Source organism: Mastigoproctus giganteus, chromosome 5, assembly GCF_048544385.1.
Source record: "Mastigoproctus giganteus isolate SK-2022 chromosome 5, ASM4854438v1, whole genome shotgun sequence".
Taxonomy (NCBI): domain Eukaryota; kingdom Metazoa; phylum Arthropoda; class Arachnida; order Uropygi; family Thelyphonidae; genus Mastigoproctus; species Mastigoproctus giganteus.
The window spans coordinates 178,604,529-178,630,744 of NC_143579.1; the positions used below are offsets into that span (position 1 = coordinate 178,604,529).

At 37.1% G+C, this 26,216-nt stretch overlaps 1 protein-coding gene across 1 annotated transcript in view; it reads left to right on the forward strand.

Annotated features, from left to right (window-relative positions):
* geminin (geminin DNA replication inhibitor) overlaps window positions 1-26,216 on the forward strand; it is a 72,330-nt gene that overhangs the window by 16,415 nt on the left and 29,699 nt on the right. The window contains exons 2-3 of the mRNA XM_090373550.1: window positions 4,180-4,284; window positions 13,506-13,773. Of these exons, the coding sequence (XP_090229676.1) occupies window positions 4,180-4,284; window positions 13,506-13,773 (373 nt within the window). The remainder of the gene's footprint in view (window positions 1-4,179; window positions 4,285-13,505; window positions 13,774-26,216) is intronic.

Below are 26,216 nucleotides of genomic sequence, written 5' to 3' on the forward strand. Positions count from 1 at the left end.
AGATCACTGTCTTTCTTTAGAGCTACAAAGTTTGTTGCTCTACCTATCAATTTGATGTAAATAGTGTATATATTTGGTAACTGACAATTATTACTGGAACATTCTGATAGAAACCTGCTTAATTGAGTCATTGGACTAATCTGTTTATAGTAATTACACCTGTAATGGTCAAGATTGTGGATAATTCTGATTGGGATCAGGTCAATAGATTGGCCTTGAGGTTATTGGTGGTCTTTGATTTTTGGTTGGACTGACTGATAGTGCTTGTTAATTATATAAATTCTTGAATGTGGTGTGATGCTTGTAAGTACTTATAGAATTGGTTGTCAGTGTTTAATTGTAATCTAGGTGATTGCTGTTTGGATAAATTACTGGATGTGTAATTATCCAAACCGAAATTATATATGCTTGGTTTAAATCTTGGTGTAGAGGTACTAATTGTTGATGATATACAAAGGCACTGATGTTGCATTAGCATTTATTCTCTGACTTAGTCCTTTAACATGCCTGGTAACTCCTTTAGGAGTTCATTATCTTATATCATTACTTGATGAATCACATAGTTGTATTAAACCTTAATTGTGGATATTGATGTGTGGTTAACTTTGGTTACTTCTATGCACATAAATTGTGTATATTCTAGCTTTTTCTTTTATTTAGAGTTATTTTATGAAAGTTAATGCAAGAACAAGCTTATTAATCTCTCTCTCTCTCTCTCTCTCTGTGCTGGATGAGGAGATTGAATTTTTTTTTTTAGTAAAATTCTGTAATGTAGGGTATTTTGTGAAGGGTTTTCATTGTTTTGCTGTCTGGTTGACAGCTGGTTTTGTGTTTCAAATATCTCAGTCAGGGTTTAGTAATATTTTGCATTGTCCAGATGACAGCTATACTTCATATTTTTCAATATCCATAAGTGCTGAATGCATAGATTTCTTATTATAATGTTTATGGATAGTCTACTAGCTGTCTTCTTATACTTTTCTATTCTTATTATTACTAGTTGTTCTTCCTTTTTCTGGGAGATGCCTTTTTCTTTCATCTCCCATCTTTTCTAATACTTTTCCATCCCACCTTCTTTCCTTACTTCTCCCACTATTACCCATTTTTTTTTTCATAATTTACCGTGGGGTTTCCAGGTAATCCCTGGAAGCCTCAGTATGAAACTTTTATTTTGGGGTCCCTATTTTGCCTCCATATGGCTTGAAATGGGAGTCAGGGGGCTGGGGACCAGGTGTCCTCTGCCCCCTGGCTGCAAAGATGCCAGGTTCTGGCACTCAACATTCAACAGAACAATACATACACTACGCACCCACATTGTCACACTTGCCATCTTTGACTCATGCCTTACAGATGCAACTGTGGCATATAGGGAGGAACCCTGGAAACCACCAAAAAAATACAAATTATACTTGATCAAACTCCATGAGCTGGCCTAGCAGCCTATCTTTGCTGCTCAAGGAATTTGTGTCTGACTACACAATTACCCCCAGATCTTTTTCATTTTCTATTACCCCGAGTGTAATACCACACAGTTGGTACATTACCTTGGGATTACTGCTACCCATATGCAGTACTTTGCATTTGTCAATGTTAAACTTCAACTGGCATTTTGCAGCCCATTGGCCTAATTTGTTTAAATAAACTACAGCAGTTCACCCTGATTACTGTAATTAACCACCTTTGCCAACTTTAGTCATCTGTAGACTTAGACATTAAGCCTGATATACCTTCATCAGTATCATTAATAAATACAGAAAACAACAATGATGCCAGCACTAAATCTTGGGGGACCCTACCAATAACATTAATCCACAAAGAGCAGTGTCTATTAATAACTACTGTCTTATTCCACTCAACCATCCCTTTATCCAGAGCAGTAGCTTGCCCTTAATGTCACACTGCCCCAATTTGGACAGCAGTCTTTTATGTACACCAGTGAAAAGCTTTCCTGAAATCTAAGTACATGTATATGATATCAAAATTACTTTTTGCATCCATTTCCTTTGTTACTGCATCATAATATCCATTCAGATTGGTCAGACAAGATTTCCCCATAACAGATCTGTGCTGTGACTGCAGTATAATTACATCCCTGTCTAGATGATCTTGCATTACTTCTTTAACCAGAGGTTTCAGCTACCAGTATACCATTAAACACCAAATCAATCAACCAACCAATAATCACCAGGTACTCCATTATTTTCCCTTCTATAATTACAAGACCTCCTCAACTTACGTAAGGGTTGCGGAATGCTACGTAAGTCAGAATTTCCCCATGCTTGTGCAGCACTTGCAACTGTGCTCACTTAAATTCAGTTATTCTGGATGCTCCATGTAGTGCCTTAGTTGAAGACCACATTTACCATGTAATGATTGTGGAAAAGTCACAACTTAGAGATAACTAACGGATTGAATGGCTGCTTTGCATTGATCTTTATAGAATATGAGCACTGTAAAATTGTTGATATGTAAAACCCTCAAGTAGACACATTGGTGAAAATCAACAAAAAACCAAAAGCAGAAAAATTTGGGCAAATTTTGAATAAAAGCGAGAATTTTAACTCTTCATTGCTAATATGGTATCTGACAGACACCACTTTTTAAAATTTTTCATTTTTTTTTTTTTTTTAATTTTAATTTGGAAATGAAATTAAATCTGTATACTTTTTCTTACTAGTATTCTCTAAATGATTGTGCAGTATTTTCTGTTTTCATTTCAGGAGACTGAATTACCAGAAAAAAATTTTGTTTGATGTTTTAACAGATGCCAGGTGACTAAAAATGTCTATCCCTCTTGTACTCAGATCTCATGCTCAAGCCATTGAATACTGTTGAATCTTGCCATAAAACTTTGGTTTTACTGGTGTCACAGAAACTGAGTGTAAACAGCTTACAGAAATACAGATGCTCGCATTGCATCTGCCAGATTTGAGATGCCATGTGAGCATGTGTTTTAATTTAGGGGATCATCATCACCCATTTTCAATCCACTGCAGGATGAAGGCCTCTCCAGCAACTTTCAAGTTCCTTCTGTTTTGTGCAATGATCATCCATTTACTACCCACAAACTCATGAATTTCATCCGTCCATCTCCGTTGTCTTCCAGGTTTTCTTTTAGCTCCTCTTGGGTACCATTCTCTTATTTTCTTAGTCCATCTGTCATCATGTCTTCGAGTTGTCCTGCCCAAGACCATTTCAGTTCTTTTAGTTTTGATAAAACTGTCCTTTATTTGTGTTTTCTGCCTAATCCATGTGTTTCTTTTCTTATCTAACAGTCTTGATTCCTAATATAATTTGTTCCATTCTTCACTATGTAGTCTTCAGCTACTCTTCCATTCTTTTGGTGAGGGCCGAAATTTTATTTTGCTACTCAACAAATTTGTCTGAAATTTACATTTCAGACAAATTGGGATATTGCTCCTCACCATGTGACTATATTTCCTGAATGCTATCCATCCAAAATTTATTCTTCTCTTGTCTTCCAGCCATTTATCATTATTACATCTAATGACTTGGCTCAGATAAGTATAGGAATCCACCTTTTCAATTACTTGCTCCTTCAAAAGTAATGATGAACAAGTATGTCACAGAAAGAGATAATTACTTTTATTTTAGCCATATTCATCTTTAGTCTGAAATCCCTACTAACTCTGCATAACTGATTAAGATTTTCCTCTAATTCTTTGGGATCGTGGCTTATGATCACAATGTCATTTGCAAATCGTAAATGGTTTTGGTACTCTCCATTCACATTGACTCCTTTTTGCGACCAGTCCAATCTTCTGAAAGCTTCTTCAAGGGCAGCAGTAAACAACTTTGGGGATATTGTCTCCTCTTGTCAAACTCCTTTCTCAATTTTAAATGTACTACTGTCTTTTTCTAGTCTAATAAAGTATGGAGATGAAATGTAAGAGGATGCACCTTATACCCAAAGAAAATTTGGAGGAGCACTACTAAACTTCAGTCACCATAAAACTTTTGCTGCTTTATTTCATGATGTTACTTATTGCAACTGTGTTTGTGTATCCATTAAAAAATTCTTTCCTTGTGAGTTAAAATTAGCATTGTGATATGTTTTATGAAATTTTAAAATTAATGTCAGTTTACTTGATGTTTGATTTTGTTGATCATAATAATGTTAAATATATAATATAATTCAGAAATTTTTTATTTTGACAGTTAACTGAAAAAAAGAGGAAAATTCTTCAGACTCTTCAGCCATCAGCTTTAAGCAGTCATATTTTAGTAGGCTCAACTAGTATTTGTAGACTAAGTAATAAGCAGGTAATTTAACTTGTGATATGCACCAGTGTAGTTTTATATTTCATATGAATACACACATTGGTAAATATTCATTCAGTTATTACAAGCCAGGTTCCTTGACTAAATTAACTTTTTAATATTTTTTTTTTATAAGAAAATGTACTTTAAATGCAGTGGTTCTTAACCAGTGTGCTGCAAAACTATTTTAAGTGTGCCATGAGATAAATTAAAAGGACAAATTTTAAAATTTATAAGAGAACTGTGCTCCTATGTGGTATCACTGGTTTCTCAGGATTTAGTGCCAGCCAAGTATAATAGGGAAGTTAAGTTATTATATGGAGACAATTCTTCTGTACGTGGTCCCAACATGAGTCCTTTGGTGGCACAGTTACGATTTGTTTATAACTTTCTAACTATTATCTTGCTTCAATTTGCTTTTTCATAATGCCTGAGCATTTCTAACCTCAAGAGAGGAAGTAGCGATTATGGCTGGAATTCCATAGAGAGAGAGAGAGAGAGTGGCATCCATGATGGGAACACACAAAATAAGTCTATGCAGCCGAGTGTTGTCTCCGTATGATTATTACAATGGGCATTACATTGTAATACTTTCTCTGTGGTGCCAACTATATGATTGCAAGCACTATTTAGGAACTTATGTCCATTGGCCAGTTCACCTAAGTGAAATAAAATTCTCAGACTGTTTTGCTCAGTGATTTGCAGATATATAATCAGTGTTGTTGAGTACATTTGTATAATTACATAAAGCATTTTAGCAGTCTCTTTTTTTATTGTTTAATTTAATCATTACTTTTTCATGCTTAAGTAGCCACCTGAAAAGTAAAATGGAAAATTTCATCAGAAGACATGGAGAATGCTGCAACAAGAATTATATTGGGAGGCCCACAAATATAAAAACCAGCTTGATTTGAGCAGGAACACACTCAGCCGAAGAGGTGCAAAGTTATCTGAAAGTATATGGACAGTTATTTAAGTTTCAGATTTTCTTTGTGTGAGAGAGGACTGTCCTCTACCTCTTTGTTTGAGGTGAAAAACTAACTATGCTCATGGTTCCTAGCAGATTGAAGAGACATTTAACCATTAACTGTGTGAATCTTGTGGATAAAGATTTGAAGTATTTCGAAAGATTACTTGAACAACAAAAAACAAGCAACAAACTATTTTGAGAAAAGAATAGAGATTTCTGAAAAGGCTCAGATTGCTTCTTATCAAGTATCAGTAATCATTGCATTGCAAATATAGTCATAGCCGAGTCCCTTGTTTTGTCAACTTTTAGAGTTTTGTTAGAACATTGTTTGGTGTTGAAGCCGAAAAGAAATTGCTAGAATGTTGGATGACCTCTATTGGATGACTTTAAAGAAGAATGTCTTCTAACATCAAGGAACAAGTATCTACAAGACTGAAAAAAATCAATTTTGCATTACAAGTGGATGAGTCTTCTATTGATGTTAGTGGCAAAACGCAACTACTAGCCTTTGTTTATTTTTTTCAGGGAACTGAAATTATAACTCAATTCTTATTCTTATACTTAAAGAATGCATCAGAGGTAAATGATATTTTTGATACTTTGACTGGCTACTTACAAAAATTAGAACATTTGTGGAAGTCATGCATGGGTATCTGTACTGATGATCCTCCATCAGTGAAAGGGTCCATCACAAGTTTGATTTCATTTGTAGAGAAAGATAACCTGAATGCAATGTTTACTCATTGCTTTCTGCACAGAGAGGCCCTTGTTGGAAGAGCACTAGCCAATGTTGGGTTGAAATCAGTGTTAGATCAGGCTGTATTAATGGTCATTTATACAAAGGGTACTAGGAAAGTTTTGCGATATGACGCAACAATGAATCACAGGAAGCTGCTTGTTGCTGCATGTTGAGACATGTTCATACGTGCATAGTAGCCGCCGCGCCAAGTCGATGGGCTCAGTTATTCATTAGTAGTGAGAGTGTAAAGTGCTTGCGATGGCATCGTGGTCACGAAATGAGATAAGGACAGTTTTGCGGTATAATTTCGTGCGTGGTTTAACCATAGACCAGTGCTTAGAAGAAATGACTCTTGCACTAGATGATAATTGTCCACATCGTACAACGATATTCAGGTGGTATAGAGAATTCCAAAGGGGAAATTTCACTCTGGAGGATTCTGAGAGGCCGGGAAGGCCACGAACGTCAGTTACGGAGGAAAATGTTACTGCTGTGAGGAAAATGCTTGACGAAAACAGGCGAGTGACCTACCAACAGATAGAGGATACTTTGGGCCTAAATGCACCAGCAATTCGTTCGATTCTGCAAGATCATTTGCACGTGAAGAAACTTTGTTCTCTCTGGGTGCCGCATCAACTGACTGAAGAGCAGATGACACGACGTGTGACTTGGTGCCGGGAGATGTTAAAAAAGTTTGATAAAGGACAATCTCGGTATGTGAACAACATCGTGACAGGTGACGAGACTTGGCTGTACTATTACGATCTGCCGACCAAGGCTCAAAACAAAGTTTGGGTCTTTGATGACGACACACCCGTAATTGTCAGAAAATCCCGATCTGTAAAGAAGAAAATGATAGCTGTATTTTTCAAATCGAGTGGAATTGTGGAACGTGTCGTTTTGGACACGCAGAAGACAGTCACAGCTAAGTGGTATACTGAACAATGCCTGCCTAAAGTCATTGGATCTATGAAGAACCTGCGGCCAAAGTCAAGAATGGACACCTGGTACCTCCATCACGATAATGCTGCAGCTCACCGCGCCAAAGCCTGCACCGAATATTTGACCACGACAGGACCGAAACTTCTCGAGCACCCTCCCTACAGTCCAGACCTTGCTCCCTTCGACTTTGCACTGTTCCCGTATGTGAAAATGAAGCTAAAAGGGAGGCGGTTTTCCAGTGATGAGGACCTTCTACGGGCTTGGGACAACGAGTGTGCTTTACTCCCTAGTGAAACTTGGCAGAACTGGTTTAAAGATTGGTTTCGGAGGATGGAGAGGTGTATTGAATGTAGAGGAAATTACTTTGAAAAAATTAAATAAACAAAGCTGTATTGCAAAACTTTCCTAGTACCCTTTGTATTAAATCAACACCACTAAAAACTCTCTAATCAGCTTTGTAGTTCCATGAATGTTTATTTTTGCATACAGAAGGAAGATGACTGTAAAGAGGAAAGGTATTGTTTCACATCTCTGAACTAAAAGGTAAATAAATATTTTCTTTCAATCAGAAGAAAAGAACAATTTTTATGAATACCTAAATAATGAACTATGGTGTGCAAAGCTAGCTTATCTAGTGGAAATATTCATCCATTTGAACAGCTTGAATTCATAACACTTCTACAGACAAGCTACTAGTGCATTTAAGAAAAAACTGTTGATATGGCTGAAAGAGAGCAATAAGGAGAAATCTTGATATGTTTCCATTAATACCTGAAGTCAGTAAAAAGGATATTGCTGCTCTTGTAACCGATCACTTAGAAGCATTGGAAAACAACATTGTAAAATACTTTCTATCGCTAAATATAGTTTCTTCTGGGTACGAAACCCTTTTATGTCCATCTCATCTGGTTGAGGGTTCACAATTGATTAAAGGGGAACAATTAGCAGCAGTTTTGCATGGTCAAAGTTTTAAAATGAAACACTGAAAAACCCTCTAGATGCGTTCTGGATTTCAGTCAAAGATGGGTATCCTGAAATTTCAAATCGTACCTTGAGAATTTCATTTCAGTTCTCCACCACTTATCGTTGTAATTTGGGATTCTCAACATTAAACATTAAATCCAAGAAAAGGGAAAAACTGATGTGTATTGAAGACAACATGAGAGTAATTTTATTTGTAATACACCCTAACATACAGGAAATTGCTCAAAAGCATTAAGCTCAGGTGTCTTCAAATATTTCAGCAAAAATTTACAATTTGCATATTTGGCAACTAAATAAAAAATATTTGGCTTGGGCTTTATTAAAATATATCAGTTTTTTCTTGATCAAATATATAGTGTTTTTTTTTTTTTTTTTTTTTATATATTTTTTTTATTTCTAACCACCACAATTATTTTTGATAAAGTGTAACATGAGCTCAAAACGATTGAAAACCACTACTTTAATATATTGAGTGAAAGGCAGATGTGGGAGTTAAATTAAATTTAAAATTAATTTAAACACTTGAACTCTACATTTAAAGCAATAATTTATTTGTTGACTCTAAATTTTGAGAGACCCTACATCCAGAACATTCAGTGTACTAAACTGATTGCTTATTTGCAGGCAGCATTTTTTAATCCAGTTTGGGATTCTTTTATCATGTAAAAGTAAAAATTCAAAGAGATGAAAGGAAAGTAAGTTTTCTTTCATCTCTGTCTGAAGATGCTTCATTTCATTCCATCCTATTCAATTTTGCTTTGACTTAATAACAGAATTCCAGAGTGGATTAAGAAGGTCTGTAAATATGCAATTAGTTGAGTATATTGAATGTTTTTGATGTAGTTTCTCAACATTTAAAGTCAGTCACAAAACTGTTGCTTTTTAAAATGTGTAATTAGTGTTTTTTAATTAAATTTAAATCTAATTTTAAATTATGCTTTACTGCATTCTGTTCAAAAATTTAGAATAAAAAATTAAAATAATTAACATTGCAGAATTAATACTACAATTACAGTAAACTTCTTGTTTGTTTATCTGGCTTTTATTTTCTGAATTTTTTTGAATAACTACACGTGTTTCATTCCAGTTAATAAAATTTGAATAGCTTTAATAATGGTAACTTAACAGAATAAGGTTTAATATTATTGCATATATTAAAATATATCATCTCAAAATTCATACTTGAACAGTGTTTAAGTAAAGTGTAAAGTGTGTTTAGGGTCAAGCGGCACCAGGGGTTTCCCCCATCTCCGCGTAGTTTACATTGTAGGTGAACCAGTTTACTGGAAAAGCCAGAGATTTAAAAGTGTATGGACTTTGTATATGTGTGATGCCCTGTACCGTTGTTCATCTGGTCATTTAGCCGCCAGACCCCTACTGAGGCCCGACATTGCCCCACTTTCGCCCCGTGGAGGCAGACCAGGTATCCACTAGAATATAGTTCACTCTGGCAGGTCCTGCCACCTAATTTCCTGAGATTTCAGTGGCTAGGACCTAAAAAAAAAAAAAAAATAAATAAATAAATAAAAAAAATAAAATAAAAAAAATAATAAAAATAAAATAAAATAAAAAAAAAAAATAAATAAAAATGTGATCACGTTGAGGAGGAAGTGCTAGGAGGTCAAAAGAAATGGTGGGCGAAATTGATTTTCACTTGTGGAATTTAGATTGTGTGGGGCGTTCACTAGCGTGCAGGTAGAGTGGGGAGGGAGACTGAAGACTGGGGGGGAGATAGATAGAAGTATGGAGCCGATAGGGAAGACAACTCCAGTTTACAGTGGGGCATGCCCATGCCCCACCAGAAGGAAAAGAAGGGGTGGCGAGAAGGGGAGGTGACAGCAGGGCCGTCCCCTCATCCCCCCGCCAGGGAAGGTTAGAAAGTAGGCCAGGCAAGGGAGCTGGCCTATTCGCCAACAGGGCATACATGTGGGGTGGCTTCAGTCGGGCGCCAAGGCGTCAGGGCTGCCCCATTTGGTATTCCCAGGAGTGGAGTGAAGATATCTCTGTCCAGGTTTTCAGTCCAGGTCTGTATGACATTTGTGCAAATCATGCTTGGTCTTTTATTAAGTAGTTACTCGTGGGATCCAGGTCCATCCACTGGTGGATATTCAGTAGGATAGGCTTCAGTCACAGTCAGGGTGGACTCCCGAAGGTCCGATTGTAGTCAATGCGTTTGGTTAACAGTTCTCAAATAGAATCGGTGTCCTCCATCGGTCAGTATTTGGGAGAGTGCAGTTCAGGCACAGTCCAGTTTTATCTTGGTTCATCATTTGTTGTGATTGTTGTTGTATTTATCCTAGTTGTCCTAGATTTTCTGGCAAAGGAAGAGTCTGGCGTCTTACAAAGAGGCACTGAGCAAAGTTGGTTAGGGCATTGTAGGTTCCCTCGTCCTCCAGTAGGTAGTGCTCCTGATTTTTGGGGTTGAACTGGACTCGTGTGATGAGGTGTCCACGCAGATCTTCGTACAGTTCACACTCGTGTAGCAGGTGGTTCCAGGTCTCGAGGGAACCACATGCGCAGGCTGGGTTATCTGTCAGTCCAAAGAGGTTTAGCTTGTGGCGGATAGCTCCATGTCCTGTGAGAAGGTAGGTGACGTGGAGACCAGGGCAGAGCCATGTCGGATATTTTGGGTACACCTTTTGCAAGTTCGGAAAGAACCTTCGCGTGATGTCTCCTTTGTCAGAAATCGTCCAGCGTTGTTGCCATATCGATGTCAAGTACGTTTGCAGCCTGTATTTCTCAACTTTACAGTTATTAGCTGGATCCGTAGTGTGGTCCTGGAAGGTTGTGACTTTGCCACGTCTGAGTTGCTGAAGCATGCCATTGCGAATCACCTCAAGATCAAGAGGGAGAGCGCCCGTGATCACTTGTAGTGCATGAGTAGAGACTGTCTTGCATGCTCGGGTGAGGGTCAATAGGATGGGTCTATGTATGATATCCAGTCGTCTGCGGTTTACCGCTGTTGAGGCTTTGTGGAACCAGACACCGGAGGCGTATGCGATTGCCGGGATAATGGCTGCTTTATAAAGGATCGTAAGTGTGCGCCTTTTCAGGCCCCATTCGCAACGTGTGACTCTGGCAAGCATGCCAGCGTATTTTTTCATCTTAGCCTGTATATATTTTAGGTGTGGGGTGAAAGACCGATTACGGTCCAGGATAACTCCCAGGTACTTTAGTTCTGTGACTAGCTTAATTGTCCTATTGTTGATTCTTATTTGCGGCGGTCTAGTTGGGGTTAGGTAGCCCTTAAGTAAGATGGATTTAGTCTTGGTGGCCGAAATGGTGAGCCGATGCCTTTCCGTCCATTCTTGCAGTGTGGTTACTGCTGCATTCGTGAGAGTTTCTAGTTGGGCTCTTGAATCTGCAGTAAGGGCTAGGGATAGGTCGTCTGCATAGGCCAATGCCTGTACACCCCCTAAGTCGAGGGAGAGGAACTCGTCCAGTACATAGTTCCACAGGAGGGGGCCTAATACTGAGCCCTGGGGGCATCCTCGGTGTATCTGTCGATCTACCTTGCAGTAAGGGGCCTGTACCAGGATCCGTCTGTTTGTTAGGTAGCTTCTTATGCAGCTGAATAGATTTGATGGCAGTTGGGCTGCCCTGAGTCTTGCGAGGACGCTCGGCCACCAGAGGGCGTCGAACGCCCCTAGTGTTTAAGTATGAATTACTGAATGGCATATGAAACATGCTACCTGTCTGTTTAATTTAAATTTTTTTTGATGTATTGGATATAGTACTAATATTAGCCATGTGGTACAAGGAAGCCCAAGTCTTTGCTGTGCCACCAAAATATAATAAATAATAAAATAATATATAAAGTAATAAAAACTAAATAAAACACCATTTATTATTTCTGGAATTCTCTATAAAAGTGAAAGTGAACCTTAATAAGGATGTGTGATCCTGTCTAGAAATCTGAGTGCCGTCAAAGATAGATAAGCAAAGGAGTAGAAGAATCCATTTTGCAAGATATAAGATAGGAGTGGTTTTAGGACTTAAATTAATTAAGTTATCTTTGCCACACTGGAGAATTACCTGGAGGTTAGCATTTAATGAATTGGCAGTGGATATTCAAAAAGTTGAACATTTTGTGGAGGGCAAGGTTTCTCAAACTGGGAGGTGGAATGCAATGTGCTATTATAAGGAAAACTGTGGATAGGATTGCTATAAATGGAAGAAGGTCATTAATATATTAATATGCAAAAGGAAAAGAGTGGGAGAAAGAAATGAACCTTGGGTATCACCAGCACTGGTGGAGAATTTAGAAGACAGAGAGCCAGCAACTCACAGTAAGCAGTCAGAGAGAAAACTGGATATCCAATTACAAAAAACAGTTGGCAAACCATAAGATGAAAGCTTATTTAGAAGACCTCTATGATAAACATGATAAATAGTCTTGAAATGCAAGACCCACTGTTTGAGTTTTGCCAAACTTTTTGTTGAATCTGTTCATAGATGAGTAACATAAGCCAGTATATTATCAGTGGATCAACACGGATGGAATCTGTACTGGTGATCATTGATAATATGGAAGGTTTCTAGATAGTTTAGGAGTCAGTGGTTAATAGATTTCTCCATTACTTTAGAAAGTGTAGAAGTGCATGCAGTGGGATGATAATTGTTTGGGGGAATTTTGTCATTTGGACAAGAAGCAGGTTTTTCTACTCTGGTCAAAATCTAGTTTACTCTGATTAATGTGCTTTAGAATTGCTGTGAGCTTTAGGCAGAAAATGAACCTGGAGATTTGGATGCAAGCCAATTGTGATATGCAACATTCTTATCTTGAACAGCCTTAGCATTTATTGGAAAATCAAGGTTTGGATAAAGAGCCTGTTTTAAGGTGGAGTGTGGAATAAAGGATTTCATCCCTTCAAGAATTTACTGACGTGATCTGAGCAAACATTGATATATCATTGTTTCATTTATTAGAAGATTTAAAACAGTAAACCAACCAAGAAAGAAGAATAGAAATTTTGCAGATCACCCCATTTGCATTCTTGTGATGCCAAACAACATGTGGTTGAGAATGTCCACAAGAGAAAAGCTCCTTTGGAGAAGAGACCATTACCAATTTGAGACCTGGGGTGCCTAGAGAATCACTCATCTTGACTGTGCACCTGGAAGGGTTATTCATCAAGATTTGCTTATTTTATTCAACCCATAAGGGGTGAATAAAGTAAAAGTACAATACAATATGCAAAAACTGTGGGTTGGCAAATTACCTTTCCTCCTCAAATCTACTTACTAAATCTCACTATTCATTTGCAGAAACTACATAATAATGTGCTCTTCAATGCTTATATTGTTATATTTTATTTATTTTTTCTCTACTTTGTGAATGATTCAATTAAGTGCTTTAATTGTATTATAGGACCGACCATATGTTTATTTCCTAATCTAGAATCGAAAATTTCTCCATTTTTCTTTGTGTAGCCTAGCTTGTTTAGGTGATAATTTCTTTGTAACCATTAAACTACTTTTATAAAACCCTGTAATGTACTTTAGCATTAAATTTCATTACAACAAATTTTTAGTTATTTAAATAAACTTCGTGCATAGCTGTAGAATCAATCATTGTTATTTTTAAAGGGAAAAAGAAAGATCAGTGATGAGTTCCCTTCAGATCCTGGACTTGACAACTGTGATCGTCAGGATGAGAAAAAGAAATGTAAGATGGAAATAGAAAACAAAATTCCTGTTAATTTATGTAAAGATACAATGAAAGATGACAGTGAAAATTCTAAATACTTACAAAAATCAGACGTGAAAAGAAAAAGCGATGTCTCTATTGAAGATAACAGAAAAAACATAAATGAGTCAATTTTCATTGATGATGAGGTTGAAATGCTTGTAAGTGGTAAGTTGGGTTTTTTTTTTTTTTTTTTTTTTTTGTTGAAGATATTAAGCACAATCCAATTTTAGTATTGGCCATACAGTGCAGGAAATCCGGAACATTTTTCTGCGCCCTATCCTATGTAGTAGTAGTGGCATGTGATGCAAGAAAGCAAGTGAATGAGCTTATGCAGCATCAGCCAAAAAAAAATCACACCATTCCCTCCAAATGCCTGTCCAGTTCCTCCTTAAATTTATTCAACCTATCAACTTCCACGACAGATGGAAGTTTGTTCCAGCAATTAACCACCCGCTGGCTAAAGGCAAATTTCCACACATCTATTCTACATCTGTCTTTTCTCAATTTGAATTTATGCCCCCTTAGGTTCGTAATCTGAACAAGTGGAAGGATCCCATCAGAATTCAGCATGCTCAATGTGCTCAATTGCACCTTCTCCTCTGACTACTATCCCCTCAGAGAGGGGAATAGTAATTGTATCCTTTGGAAACCTCAAGGTCCTGGAGTGCAGCCCAATATAGAGCTTCAGTGAACAGAGTAGATGACCTGCCTCCACATAACAGGGTCGAAGCTATACAGTGGATTTCCAGGTGAATTTATTCTGACTTGCTACTAATAATCCAATCACATAACACAACACTAAACATACAAATCCACACAATATATATGAAGGCCTATGAAGAGATGCTACAGACAACATCAGCAGATTATAGATAATCCCTGGGAGACACCTAGACACTAAATACGTGCCTCTATGTATCCTCTCTCAGAAGCAAGCGTGCTTTCAAAGAGCTGATGCCACAGAATAGCATGCAACACTCTAGCACTATGATTCTTTAAGGTACTACTCTCTGTTGTCTTACTTTCATCTGCTAAGTAGAAGCTGTCATACAGCATGTGATGCGATGCTGCCTACCTCTAATCCCATGTTTCCTCCATGGGTTGCGCCTTCTCCGTATCAACCCTAATCCAATTCCAGTTATAATTTCCCTCTCCTATCAACCCATCTTCTCTCTCTCTCTCTCTCTCTCTCTCTCTCTCTCTCTCTCTCTCTCTCTCTCTCTGAGGACAGCTTAATACAGAGTATCAGTGAGTTGTGCAATTGGCCTGCCTCCTTATCACAAGGGATGGGAACTAGTCAGTGAATTTCTAGGAGATACTCTGCTGGTTGGTTGCTGACTGGCCAATCATACAACAACAGAATGCTAAACACACAAACCTACACGATATGTGCAATGAGAGGTGCTACAACACAAATAACATTGGTGGATTGTAAGGTGATCCTAGGGAACTACCTAGACAGAAACACATACTTACATACACATATCCCCTCTCAGAACCTTATAAATCTTGATTGGATCCCCTTTAAGATACTCCAAGCTCTTAGCTCACATATTCAAAGCCTCTTCTGACATGGGTGCCCATTTTCTGCTTTCACGATTTGCATTGCCTGTTTTTGTAACTTTTTCAAAAGCTTAATGCCTTTTTTTAGGTATGGGCATAGTATTCTAAGTGTGACTGAACAGTTGCCTTACTGAGCAGAATTTTAATCTCTTTATCTCTACAGCTGATGCTCCTAAAACAACATTTTTATCTCTACAAGCAGTTGTTCAATAAATCAACAGGATACTATGGGCATTCCTTGTGTCTGCACTGCACAGAGAAACTTCATGTCTGCCTGTATTGTAATCTTCTTCCCCCTCCTAATAAAGGGATTTGGAAAGGCTTATGCTGGCAAAGCCTTGTGCCAAACCCCTTTCTTCCTTTACTTTTTAATTCAACCTCTCCCAGTGCAAAAGTTATTTTGAGTTAATTTCTCAAGTATAAAACCTTGCATTTTGCAGCATTAAAACAATCCCCAGTTATCCAACCATTTCTGGAAACCTGTCTAAATTGTTCCAAAGCAGCTCTGCTTGATGCTGGGCACAAACTACTCTTCTAATCTTCATTGGTTCAAATTTTGACATCATGCCCAACGTTCCATTTCAGTGTCATTTAAGAAATTCAGAAACAAGTGTGCTCCAAACACTGATCCCTGAAGAACCTAAACTTCTAATCCTAGGTTGTTTGTTCTGAATAATAACTGTTAATTACAGCTGTTTGGTTATTGTATAATTATTCAGTAATCCTTTTAAGGATCTTATCTGCAGTTCCAATATGTTCCAGCTTATGTGATCTTTTATATAGACAAGAGATCAAATACTTTGTTGGAATTCAAATAAACAGTATTAAAATTATTTTCTGCATCCAGCTTATGAGTGATACTGTCATAATAATTTATAAAGTTAATTAAACAAGTTGTTTCTTCTATGAAACCTGCTCTTTTCCTTTGAGAAAACCGTACCTGTCCGGATGATCTTATATTGCTTTCATAATGATTTTTTTTTTACTGCTGAATTTAGACATAGTTCCTCACTTTGTTGTTTGCACTACCTCTATGGATTTAGTGGCACTTCAACTGATGCATGTCTACTGACCCTCATAATTAACCTTTTGATAGTTTGATGAAGTGGTATATCCCATTTATTCAAGTGCCTGCTTATCTTCAGCTTAAATGTTTTTTTTTTTATAGTAAACAGTCTATGCTTTCCATATTGCTGATTTTACACTGACCAGGTTCATTAGTACATTGTATCTTGCTCTGGAGGGACTTTCATCTCCAAAGTCAATGCAACATATCCACTTGATTCATCAGCTGGGTTGCTAATGAATTTCTCACAACCATTATACAAGGGGCTATCAGGTTTGTTCTTTCCTTTATATTTTTGCGCCGACCGGGCTAGCCAGGTGGGTAAGGTGCCTGGCAACCCAAAGGTCGCGGGTTCGAATCCCACCTCGGGCTTGGATCAAAGTACTGCAAAAACCTTGGGAGGTGCACTATGGCCACAGAAGCCGATGCGCCAACAACTACCAAAAAAAAAAAAAAAATCCTTTATATTTTTGCATGTGTGGATCTCCTTGATCGTTTCTTTACTCGTTTAGTAAATGCTTCATACTTGGCCTTTTCTAGTTTAACCTCTCTGGTACTACTGTATACTAACCTAACTGTTCCATGCAATTTTTTTTACCATATCAAATTAGTCAGTTTGTTATTCATTTTCCTCATCATTCTTCTCTTGTTATATTTTCTTAAAATTATATATTTTAAAAAGCATAGAATCTAAGCTTATTTCATAAATTAAAATTATAGCACAAAAATAAAAGCACTTCCTGTTTTGCAGACAGTCATGCCTTTTTAGGTGGTAGATGACTTTTCAACCTGTGCAATACCACCACTTTGTTTATTGGAGGATTGAAGTGGTGGAACCCATGTTCAGTCTCTAAAGCAAAGCTCTGGCAACCCCCTCCATCTCTTCCATCATCAGTGTAATTGGTGTCTTTTGAGGTTATGATGGACGTCCTAGCGAGATCCAATCTTCCTTACAATTCGAGGGCACAGCTCTAAAATGGTGTTTGCAGGCCGGCCACTAGATGGTCCACCAGACTGAACCTATTTAACTCTCTAGGAGGCTTCTGGGTCAGCTAGCGTATAATGTACCCATCCTTGTACCCAGCTCCTTGAGCTGGGTACATCCTTGCCATGTGTATGCCATATCCAAAAATTTTATTACTTTGTGCAACATGTCCTCCACGTCTTTTCTTACTACTGAATACCTTGTGAATTGTCAAACTAATACAACAAACTTATCTGAACCTCCGAAACACTTCCTTGTTCATTTCGCAAATATACGTAGTCTCAGTTCCAATCTCATTGATGTCCATTTCCACATATAGTGAGCAAAACCCCATGTACTTTTTCTGAGAGAATCCCAGTTATTAGTTGATTCAACCACTGCCCATCTCAGTAGTCTGAATTATTCACTGTTCCATTTCTTTCACTTCAAAGGTGGTACTTGTGCATGTGTCTGTTCTGATATTCCCTGGCAGAGACTTACTAAGTACAGTCATCTCTTGATTTGCACGGGGGGAGGTTATGTTCTGGGAAAACACCATGCAGTCCAAATCTGCACAATACGAAACATAGTTTATATGACATAATGAGGATTCCATATAGTTTATATATGAGGATTCCATACCTGAACACACAAAAAAAAAAAAATGCAAAAAAAAAAAAAAAAAAAAAAATTAAATAGAAAAAATTCATTCGATAAGAAAAAAATTAAACCTGTCCATAAACCTCTAGATTTTTAATCTAAATTCATTGCTTCTTCATCGCTCTTTTCCTGTGATAAACTTGTAACAGTATCTGGCACTTTTTGAAAAAAATTAGTTAAAATTGTTTGCTTAGAAGCATGCTGTTTTTCTCTATAAATTTCTTCATAAGGAATTAAAGTTAATGATAAAGTTCTGCAAATATTTAAATTCGTCTCCAAATTAGGATCCATATCCAGAGCTTCTTGGCTAAGCTGATTTGCAAGTCCTTAACATCTCAGTTAGTCTCTTTGCAATCAAATTTTTGTGTGCATCTTCTTCATTTTTGTTATCTTCTTCATTTTTATCATTTTTGTTATCTTCTTCACATTGCGAAAAATATTGTTCATTGATAATTCTTCTCTATGAGATTCAAGGACTTCTGTGATATCTGCTGGTTCCAGTTCTTCAAATCCCTCTCTGCTAATCATTTTGCCAATTCTCAATCTCAACTACCTCTGGCATTTCGACCATGGCTTCTTTAGTGCAGCTTTGTGGCCACAGCTTTTTCCACACTGCATTCATTGTTGAGTTCTTAACTTCACCCCACACGAACTCAATATTTTTTACAGCATCAAGAATGTTATATTCCACCAATATTCTCGAATTGAAAGACTGCCTATTCCATCAGTAGCTTCTACCAATTGTGAAAAAGATCTTAGGTAATAAAGTTTTTAAAGGAAGCTATAACACCTTGGTCCATCGGCTGAAGTAATAAACTTGTATTTGTTTGAAGAAAGGTAACTTTCACATTTTGGTGCAGATCAGACAAATGGGCAGGATGACTGGGTGCATAATCAGGAATGAGCAAGATTTTGAATGCTATGTTCTTCTTCAGGCAATATCTTTTTGTTTCGACACAAAAGCAATTTAAAAACCAATCCTCAAAGATTTTACCTGTCATCCAGGCTTTTTTGCTCAATTTCCAATGAACTGATAAGGAGCTTTTTGATATTCCTTTAAAAGCACGAGGATTTTCTGATGTATAAATTAAAAGTGGTTTACACTTAAAGTCGCCCTCTGCATTGCCACATAACAAAAGTGTTAACCTATCTTTTGCAGCTTTGAAACCTCGGAGGGGGGACAGTTTCCTCTTCTTTTGAAATAAATGTTCGGTTTGGCATATGCTTCCAAAATAAGCTGGTCTCATCAGCATAAAACACTTGACTTGCTAGATAGCCCTCAGTTGCAATAACATCCTTTAAAGTTTTAAGGTACAAAGAAACAGCTTCTGTAAGACAAGAAATATTAAATCAGCAAAAGCAATGCTTACTGATTAAAACACTTTACAATGTGCAAACCAGAAAAAATTCTGTCTGAACAGCTAACATAGGATAACTGATGGAGGTTCCCGAATGAGGAAGTTGTTTGAAAAATAACTAGACAAATACACCACTGTTGATTGCTGTGTTTGGTTATAAGAATCAGTTTTGAATGCCTTTGTGATATTTTTCTAAAGCACATTTCTGGAGGTCACTACCATAAAACAATAAAAACAATTTGCACTTAGTTTATTGGGCTTTTCTGTTAGTGAAATCTATTATAAATCGGTAATAAACTTATTGCATTTGCGATAATACCGATAGCTGGAATTCTGTGGAATTTTACATTGTTATGGTGAAATGTGTTTCTATTTCAATGAAGTCTTCAATCATGTAAAAAACATAAATTTTCGAAATCTGCTCTTCATTCCTATTTTTGAAGCTTCATAAACAAAAATCATGCAAGTAGCGAAACTCTCCCAGCAATCAAATTTTGGTAGTAAATACCTGATCTCGCAATAGCAAAACTGCGCAATAAAAAAAACCACACAAATTGAGGGATGACTGTAATTTGAATCTCCTCTTTTTGATCTTCTCTGGCTTAAAATCTCTCCACCACATTCTGTCAAATTCATCTGTTTCCTTTATCATTCTCCCAACTCCACTAATTACTTGGAAATCTTTGACTTCCTCTCTTTGAAACTTAACTTTCTCCAGTCCAACTTTCTCAACAGTGAGGTAATTTTACTTGGCAATTTTAGTGTTCAAGACTCCAGCTGTCTTTTGTTTTCTGGTACACACAGACCCAGCTGGTTGAGATGATGATACTCTTGCAATTACTAATGACCTCACACAGATTGTTCATTTACTTACCAGAATACCAGACAATCCTAACCACACAGCGAACATGCTTGATTTTTTTCCCTCACAAACAGCCCTTCTAGGTACACAGTCAAGTTGAGTGGTTCCCTAGGTGCTTCAGATCACAGCTTGGTGATGGTCTCTTCTCCAATGGAGCCTTTCTCTTGTTGTTTGGCATTACAAGAATGCAAAATGGGATGATCTGCGAGATTTTTCTTCTTTTCCTTGGTCGGATTAGTGTTTCAAATATAATGTTAACATTTGCTTAGATTGTATTTTGGCCATGCTCAATAAAAACCAGACACAGTCCAGGCTTGGATTGTGTCAGTGAAATTATTCTTGTCAGATGAATCCTTTGTTTCATACTCCACCTTAAAATCTCATCTTTTATTTGAACCTTGGTTTTCCAATAAATGTGCTAAGGTACATAAGATAAGTTCAAGGTGTTGCATATTGCAATTGGTTTATATCCAAATCTCCAGATTCATTTTCTGCCTACACCAAAACTCGCAACAGTTAGTAAAGCAGTTATTAATCAGTCCAAACTAAATTTCGAACAGGCTAAGAGTAGAAAACTTGCTTCTTGTCCAAATGGTAATCGAGCATTCTGGTCTCTTGCCAAAGCTGCAAATATTGTCTATCTCTATTCCCACTTCTGTCAAAACCAGATGGTTCTATTTCCCCTTCAGCTAAAGATAAAGCTTACCTGCTAGCATTATACTTTTCTTCCAACTCATAGATTGATGATCTTGGAGCCACTTCTTACCATTCCCGGTACACTCCATTCAATGCCTCCTATGGTCTTCCGTCCAAGTGATGTCAGAATTTTGAACAGTCTTTATGCTGCGAAAGCATCCAAGTCCTGATGATATTTCTCCACTTGTTCTCAAAACCTGTGCTCCTTAGTTACTTCTGTTCTGTATTGCCTCTTTTACACTTTCTTATTCCACTGGTGTTGGAAATTTGCTCATATTCAGCCAGTTACTTAAAAGGCCAACAAATCCCTCCCATCCGATTATAATCCCATTGCACTTACTTTCTACTCTTTCTAAAGTCATGGAGAAATACATTAACTGCCACTTCTCAAACTTTTTAGAAACCTTCCATCTGATCAATGATCACCAGTTTGGATTCTGTCAGTGTTAATCCACTGATAATATACTGGCTTATATTACCTCCGTAGCCGAGTGGTCAGGAGCGGAAGTGCAGTAGCACACACTCTTTGAGTAGACTGGGGTTCAAGCCCCTGAATACGGTCGATCTGCCAACCGGCACTGGACCAGCGTGGCAGATTATGGTCCATTTCCCTCAGCATGAATTGTTGAGGAGGTTTCCATTCTGCAATGGGTTGATAATGGCTGCACTTTACTTTTTTTTTTTATTACCCATCTATGGATAAATTCAGTGTAAAAGTTAGGTGAAATTTAAGCAGTGGTTCTTGACATTTCAAAGGCTATTGATCATGTTTGTCATAAAGGTCTTCGAAATAAGTTTCCGTCTTATGGTTTGTGAACTGTGTTTTGTAATTGGGTATCCAGTTTTCTCTCTGATTGCTCACTGCCGGCTGATGGTAGATGGCTCTCTTCTCCACCAGTGCTGGTGTTCCCCAATGTTCAGTTTTTCTCCCACTCTTTTCCTCTTATATATTAATGACCTTCTTTCATGGACCTGAAATCCTATCCATAGTTTTGCTGATGGTAGCACATTACATTCCACCTTCCTGTTTGAAAAATCTTGCCCTGCACAAACAGTTTCAATTTCTTTATAAACCACTACCAGTTCCTTAAATTCCGATCTTTAGGTAATTCTTCAGTGGGGCTAAGATAACTTAGTTATTTCAGTCCTTCTAAAACTCAATCTTGTCTTATATCTCACAAAAAGGATTCTTCTGCTCCTATGCTTATCTTTGACGATACCTGGATATATTCAGAGACAAGATTACATATCTCTATTTGGGATTACCCTGACATCTAATCTCTCTCTCTCTCTCTTTCTCTCTTGGTATAAGCCATTACAAATATTATATCCTCTGCATCTAAAACATTAGGTTTTCTTGTTTGCTCTCAGCATTACTTTTCTTCTAAATTGCTATTCACTCTGAAATTTGAAAAAGTGAAATCTGAAATTCACTCTACTATGGAATATTGTTCCCATATTTTGGGTGGTGTCACCATAACCTTTCTAGGCTCTATTTAAAAGTTAATTTACGACCCATCTCTAACAGAGTCTCTCCACTCTCTGTCTGATAGACATTCTGTTTCTGCTACATGTGTTTTCTGTAGATACTTCCATGGGTGCTATTATTCTGAATTACCTTCTATAATTCCCCCTCCCTCTTCAGCTTCAACCAGTGAGCATCCTTTTACTGTCCAACCTCAAACCTGCATAACCAACTTTTCCTCTTCCTCGTTTCCATGGCCACCGTAGCCGAATGGTCAGGTGCGCGAGTGCATAAGTACACGTGACTGCTAAATACGGTGCTGTTTCTTATATTCTGTCTATTTTCTGAACTCCTCTGACCATTTGGTCGTCCCAGAGTATAAACAGAAAATTCAGTTATACCTTCAACTTTGGTTTCCTAGAACAACCTTCTCCCATTAGTATTTCCAGAAAATTACAATCTATAGAAATTCTATTTTATTGTCAACAAGTAACTTCTTTCAACCTATGCATGGTATTAAGTACTGTAGGTTCTAATACCTTTTATGTTTGGGATTTTCATTAGAAAAAAAATAAATAAAAAATAGAGCAGCTTCTATACTGTCACATATACCAAGTGTTTCTGGAAATTGAAAATACACATCAGAAACCACAAATCCACATGAATACATTGCTAACAGTATTTGACCATTGTTTTATAGATGTTACTATAAAAATGTTTTACTTTGTAGGATATCCTTTAAACCTTATTAGAGCTTGACAGCTCTCATTAATATATTAATATAAAAAACAAGAGCTTTGACAGCTCTCCTCTTCAAACAGGCCTCTGAGGTTGGGTATATTCATATTGTAGTTTTAAATGTTTTTCACCAACCTTATGTAAAAATAAAACACAACGAAAACAAAAACTGGAATCTTGATAACTATGTATTTATAATAAATTATATCTGCCTGTATTTACAATAAATTATATTTAACTTTACAACTAAAATATATGAAATATACATATAAAATATACTGGGATAAGAACAATAAAATACATTAAAATATACTAAATTAAAAGCGATAAAACCATAGCTTTCAAAGGCTTCTGCCTTCTTCTTCAGCGGTATTTTCTTTGTTCTGTGGTGCGTCTTTAAATACCAGAAGGTTCACGGTACTCATCACGTGTTTCATTCCCACGTGTTCAGTTCTCTTGTGTTATGGAATCGGAAGTGGCTCGAGAGTGGGTCATATGGAACCGTTCATCCCTTCTGAGGATAGTAGCCTCAAAGAGGGGATGGATCCGCGTTCCTCTATTTCTATTAATGTTCACTATGGAACAGATCCGCAAACTCTCGAGCCACTTGCGGTCCCAGAACTTATGCGTCCGATCGGTGATGATAGCATCGTCCGGGGAGATCTTGTGCTGCTTCTCTCAAAAATGCTCGGCCACGGCGGACTTACCGTACTCCGCATTACTTATTGCCTTAGTGTGCTCCCCCAGATGATCTTTGAGATGGCGTTTTGTTTCCCCTACATAACACTCCCCACAATCCAGGCATCTAATACTATATACAACCCCACTTGCATTCTCTTTTTGAATGGGGTCCTTTACTTGTGACACGATTGTGTGCAGCCTCCGCCCTGTAAGCTGCACACAACACGTCTGATAATTTCTTAGTATTCTAGTTATATGATTATAATCCCTACTATCCAGTTAGACACGGATAGTAGGGAATGTATGCAGTGGATACTGGCGTAAAAGATTTGCCTCTCCTCTGATTTTCTTTAATATATTTTTCTATAATCCTCTGGGGGTAGCCACATTTTGTAAGATCCGTCGTGACGCGTTCATACTCTACCTTCCTATCCTCGGAGGTACTGCAGTGCGATTTTGCCGTCAACTAATGTTCTAACCACACTGTTCCTATGATGGTTGGCCTGAGCTGAATTGTAGTGCGAATATTGACCTTTACACATCGATTTCAGACCTTAGTCTTTAGTTGTTGGTCTTCTCTACAGACCAACACATCAAAGAACGGCAAAACTCCTCCTTCTGCCTCTGAGGTAAATTGTATGAATGGGTAGAAGCCATTTAAAATATTCAACACCTGATCTTCACTCCCCTTTCGAATAATTGAAAACGTATCATCTACGTATCTTTTCCAGGGGCGCATAGGGAGAACACTAACATTAAATATTCTAGCATTGAGCTCCTCCATAGCTAAATTAGCTATAATTGCGCTAATGGGGGAGCCCATGGCTGTACCGTTAACCTGCTTATACATAGTATTATCAAACACCATAAAGGTGCTTGAGAGGCATAATTCTATACCTTTCTCAATATCCTCTAAATTTAATTGTGTTCTAGTATTTAGAGTGGTATCTCTTTGTAAAGCCATGTGTGCACAACGCACTCCATGGTCAATCGGAATACATGTAAATAGAGATTTCACGTCAAAAGATATCATAATTTCATTCTCTTCTATGCGTTTGGTTTCTAATAAAATGCACAATAAGAAATGCGGCGTCTTTAAATACCTGCTGGTATTTAAAGACACACTGCAGAACAAAGAAAATACCGCTGAAGAAGAAGGCAAGGAGCCTTCGAAAGCTATGGTTTTATCGTTTTTAATTTAGTATATTTTAATGTATTTTATTGTTCTTAACCCAGTATATTTTAATGTATATTTTATATGTATATTTCATATATTTTAGTTGTAAAGTTAAATATAATTTATTGTAAATACAGGCAGATATAATTTATTATAAATACATAGTTATCAAGATTCCAGTTTTTGTTTTCATTGTGTTTTATTTTTACATAAGGTTGGTGAAAAATCTTTAAAACTACAATATTTGACAGCTCTCGTTTTTTTTTTTTTTTTTGTCTTTTGTTTGAAACTTGCCTGTTCCAAAACAGATGTCTTAGTACCAGAGGTACTAAGACATCTGTTTTGAGACTTGTTATCTCACAAGACAATAAGTGACTTCTGTTAGCAACTTTACATTGACCAGTGAACAATGACCAGTTCACACCATGGCACATAAAATAGCTGGGTAGCTGACAGTTGTAGATTGCATGTCTGCTGAATTGGAGTTTTTATTTTATCATAGGTTTTATATCTTCCGTTCAGAAAATGTATTGTACACTTTTTTACACTAGCGTATGTTGGCATTTCTGTTTATGCTACAGCAGTATTTCTGGTGGTTACCTCAGCAATCAGTAATAAATGAACATACTCTGACTATGACTGTTTTTACTACTGTAGCACATTAATTTTAGTGAACACACAAATGCTTAACTTTGTGAAGCCACTTTTACTTTTGACTTATTTCGTTGGGTCTTAATGTGTTGCATGGAATTGACACTTCCACTTAAGCACATAGCAGCTAAGCTCTTCGTAATATAAGTTATTTAAGTTATTTCAATGTCCACATTGAAATAATTTGAAAACTATGCATTTTTGTGTAACTATTATTGATGCCTGCATTGAAATATAGTTTTCTAAGCTTTATTTCTTTGCTGCTTGGGGCAAACAGCTCATTATTAGAAGTTTTTTCAATATGCCCACTTAGGCTTGATACATTATTCACTGGTCTGCAGGTATTAGATAATTTAGCTTCAGCTATATTGATTACCAATTCATCTTTTTTTTTTTTTTTTTTTTTTTCCCCCTCCATTTCCTGTCTTATCGTAAATGTATGTGTTATTGGAATACGTTGGTTAACAAAACATAAGGAAACTGAGGCTTTGGCTTGCTGGGTTCAAGGGGTTGTCAAAATGTAAATTCTTTCTTTGCTTGTTTGTAGCTTCCTTCTGAAGAGAGGGGTCTCTGGTAGTTGAATTTCTTATTCTGTTTCTTGTTATTTCTATTTCCATTTTTTGTATATGATGCACTACTTTAATTGCTTTACTAGACAGACTTTATTTCTTTCTTTAAATTTATTTACCATTTCAATTTGTATTAACTTTCAGTTGGTAAAGGAGAT